This window comes from Phragmites australis, chromosome 12, assembly GCF_958298935.1.
Source record: "Phragmites australis chromosome 12, lpPhrAust1.1, whole genome shotgun sequence".
Taxonomy (NCBI): Eukaryota; Viridiplantae; Streptophyta; class Magnoliopsida; order Poales; family Poaceae; genus Phragmites; species Phragmites australis.
Window position 1 is genome coordinate 20,815,741 of NC_084932.1, and position 4,343 is coordinate 20,820,083.

At 43.9% G+C, this 4,343-nt stretch overlaps 1 protein-coding gene across 1 annotated transcript; it reads left to right on the top strand.

The window, feature by feature from the left end:
- The first annotated feature begins 570 nt into the window (after positions 1-570).
- Positions 571-4,002, top strand: LOC133886952 (uncharacterized). The gene is made up of 4 exons (XM_062326866.1): positions 571-886; positions 1,321-1,385; positions 2,657-2,855; positions 3,350-4,002. The coding sequence occupies exons 1-4, from the start codon at positions 722-724 to the stop codon at positions 3,821-3,823; spliced, it is 903 nt and encodes a 300-aa protein (XP_062182850.1). The 5' UTR covers positions 571-721; the 3' UTR covers positions 3,824-4,002.
- Positions 4,003-4,343: the final 341 nt, after the last annotated feature.

Consider the following 4,343-nt stretch of genomic DNA (forward strand, 5'->3'; position numbering starts at 1 on the left):
TCATTTAGCCTGTGCATGATTCTTCAACATCGCCCTACCTGTAAGCTCAAAACTAGATGGCCCTAATACCCATCTTCACCGTAGATTTATAGTTTATAGGTTAAAATAAGTTGTTGAGTGTAAAATCGAAACTAAATGACTCACATAAATATTATCAATATACCTTAGCTTTATCGACACAAATTCTTAAGCTAGAGATACTTAGCTGCAATAATACTGGAGCTAGAACACTCCAAACAAAACCTATATATAAGAATCCGGGAGTACCACGGATCAAAGTTGGCTATACCACGAAATTTTCTTAAAAGTCCAATGCCTTTCTACCTTCCTAGGATGAATGCTTGAGCTCCTTGCTAATCTTTTCTTTTAAGAAAATAATTCAGACTTCTTCTTTATCAGCTGGGTGCAGCCAGATTCTGGTGATGAGCACGCTGTTTCTCGGAATTTGTTCGTGCCCGTCGTGACGTGGGCCTCGTCAGGACTCAGGATAGCCTGCGTCGCTAGAACCTTCCGTCCTTCGCGGCCCATCTCCCAGATTCGAGCCTCGGCCTCCATCTCACCACCACAGGTCCACAGCTCTCTCTCTCTCTCTCTCTCTCTCTCATCGCCGGCATCTGCTTGCGGCGTCGCGGAATTCGAATTCAAATTCGGATCCTCTCTCTCTCTCTCTCTCTCCGTCGCACGCGGCGAGCGGAGCCGACCGGCGGACCTGATCGACAGGATGCTGCAGAAGCCGGAAGCCATTGAGGAGGAGGCCGAGGCGCCCAAGTTGGCGGTGGTGATAGGCCCCGAGCTAGGGTTCTGGGGGGCCGCGCGGCGGCGGCTGGCCCCCGACGACCCCTTCTTCGCCGCCGGGGACCTCGACCGCGAGCTCCTCGCCAAGCACGTACGTTAACCCCCCTTCCTTTCCCTTCCCCTCCCATCCTCTCTCCGCTTCGCTCCTGCGCCGATCTCTTCTGCAAACGCCTCGGCAGAGCGTGCGTGAGGAATTTCGTTTCGAGCAAACAGATTCTAGCGAAAATTAGCCGCGGCACTTGATTTTCCTGTATGAACCGGTTCCGTAGCGATGTTTCTTGGGCGCTGAATTTGCTCGAGAACTCGAGCTATCTTGATTACGGATTAGGGAGGGAAGGAGCTTGCTGCTATAAGTCCTTCCAAGCGTGTGTCACGATAAGAGTACCTTGGATTTCCCTGAAGTTAGAGACTTTTTCTCTCCGTTCTGTTCCTGCAAATGGCAGTGTTGCTATTCGGCTTGTTTGACTCCATTCATTGTGCAAGGCTTGCACTGAATTTCTCTTTACTTGCTTGTTTGTTGTGCAGGTTGCCCTGGATCTCTCGGAAGATGACTGGAATCATCTTGAGAAGATGGACGTAGCCAGCACGTGGTAATAACTTATCTTTGGAAGTCATTTGATCCGTTGATCATATGCATTGCAAGAGCTCTAGTGGAAATTGGAAAACAAAATAATCTAGTAGACCATCAAGCTGAAATATTGTCTCCAGTTTCCACTTTGGTGATAAAAGGTGACTAGAAATCACAGGATCAGGCTCCTGGTTCCTAATTCCGGAGATAGAGTTGCAAGATATGTTGCTATGTATTTGCATGAGATGCATTATTCAGTGGTCTGCAATCACGATACAATTTGGGAAATGACAGTTGGTCGTCCATGGGCTAAACTGAGGGTTTGTTATCTGGGCGTTATACGTTGAAATGATATGTTAGTGTTCCATTCTGATGCCTGCTGCCATACTGCATTTCTATGTTTATTTAGAACAAGGGCAGGAGGTTTGCCTCATTTCTATGTGCATACTGTACTGATTGAAGAGGAGAGATAAAATATCAACCAAAATGGGAAAAAATACTACTAAAACTCTGAATCAACAAACGTGACACAACCTGCAAGCACCACCCTAATGCAAACAATGAGTTGAACACTTCTTTCTTTTTAGCCAATTGCAAAGAAAACTCAAGAACTGAAAACATAGATCAACTTTCCAACTTGTCCAAGCCAAACATGGCTATGATTCTGCCAGTGAAGTTCCATGAGCACTTGCCCTTCAAGAACTCCTGGAATCCGTCTACAGCATCTTCATCCACTTCTTCATCTTATTGAAGTATGCCAGTTTCTTCATGAGCATATAATTTTCATTTTCCACAGTCTAGATTTGTTTGTCTTCGATTCTTTAAGCTACAATTTCGAGGTGTACTCTACTGGAATACTCTCATCGTTTTCTGTTTCTTTTTCGCAACGGGAGCTTCCAACCTTACCTTAGATATTTTGAAGTTGGTCACCATGAACTCCTTGAGGTCCTCTGTCACATAGGGTTTTCTTTCCAATAACAGCAAAGAATATGGGAGTGTCTTCTGTAGTTCTGTATAATAGAGCCGGACATGGCCTGCTCACCTTCAAGCAGGTTGCCTACTGCAACACTGAAGCTAACCCAAACCAAAGGGCCCTAGGTGAGAGTCGAGGAGGCATGTTCGTCTCCAGTCTCAAGGCGAATAGCCTTGCCTGGTACCTTGTGCCCTTGTGGTAACAGAAAGAATGAACACTCTCCTAAGATTAAGCACGTTCATTGTTTATCTACTGCACCGAATACTTTCCCCTTGTTCCTTTGTTCTATCAATTTTCTCATGTGTCTAAAACTCTTGCAGCACTGTGTTTTGCCCAATTGCTGGTTGTGGTTCACAGCTAGATTGCTTGGAGGACTTTGAGGACCACTATATCACTCGACATACTGCTTCATGCTCTGTATGTTCAAGAGTTTATCCAACTTCAAGGTTACTGAGCATTCATGTTTCTGAGGCGCACGACTCGTATTTCCAAGCAAAAGTTGCCCGTGGTTTTCCAATGGTATTAATCATCTGTCCATTTACCACTTACATAAATGGTTTATATTTTTACAGATTAGCCAATTTTACAGAAACTTTGGAATTAGGATTTCAAGTATCATCTCTTCTCAGAATTCAGATTGATCAGCTTAGAATTATCTCTAGTATCAAAAGCAGAATCAATTATCATAGTTTCCTAATCCCTCTTATTTAGCTTTTAATATATCATTAGCATTTTACTTGTGTCAATTTTTCACAGAATAGTGCTTGTAGCCAATTTTACAGAAACTTTGGAATCAGGATTTCAAGTATAGTGTCTTTAAGAATTTAGGCTGATCAGCTTAGAATTATCTCTAGGAAGCAGGATCAGTTACCATAGTTTTCTAATCCTGCTTATGTAGCTTTCCATGTAACATTAGCATTTTACTTGTGGCAAATTTACAGAATAGTGCTTGTTAGTCCATAAATTTGGACAACCAATTGTGTGTTGATGTGTGCTTTATTTTTTTGTAACAGTATGAGTGTTTAGTGGAGCGTTGTGGGGTGAAGTTGAAAAGTTACAAAAGTCGGCAGCAGCACCTTGTTGATAAGCACCAGTTTCCCAAGTCATTTGAGTTTTTCAAAAAGCATCGGCCCTCCCAGCGGCAGCGGCAAAAGTCCCAGAGGAGGCAAACTGCTCGCAAGGGAGAAGAGACAAGGGATAATTTGATGGATGTCGATGGAAAAGGGCAAACGAATTGGAGATATCGACCGAAACAACATGATGACAAAGAGTCAAAAGAAAACGAACATCATCATAAGGAGGCCAAAGAAAATGAAATGGAGGTTGACAAGAAGATTGAAGAGCTCACTGACGCTGTGTCAAAGTTGAGCACAGCAGATTCCACACCTGCAACTGTGACCTTTGGCCACCATCGCTCTCGTGGTTTTACGTTTGTTCCAAGGTCAATCAGGCAGAACAAGCAGGCCTCCCAGCCTGAAGCAAAATGACTAACACATCATTTGGTCTTTCGATGGTTGCTGAATCTGGCTATGTACGATTAATTTTGTATGGATGTTTGATCTTGAATGTTGTTCTGTACGTGGACGCTCAGGTTTCCAGTAATATTCTGGTATCCCAAGGAACGTTTTTCCTTGTCTGTAACGAAGTTTGCTATGACGATGTTACTAATACACGGAACAAATGTTGCACCTCACAATTTCAGTGCAGTGACCCGCAAAATCCCTATAGCCTAGGCTTGAAAGTAGTTTCTAGTTTTTTGTTGGCCTGCAAGGAGACATGTTCACTATCTTGCATGGTTTTGTAGTGATATGTATTGCAAATGAAGCTTGAAAAAACGCACAAAAGAACTGCATGTCATACCTTTGAAGGAGAAGAGGTCTAGCGAATGAATAAACACACCCACACCCGCGCACACACATGAAAACACGCTTAATACAACCGCGCCACAAACAGGAAGGAGCGACCTACACGGGGGCTTGGAGAGGGTCCGGACTAATCAGGGAGCAG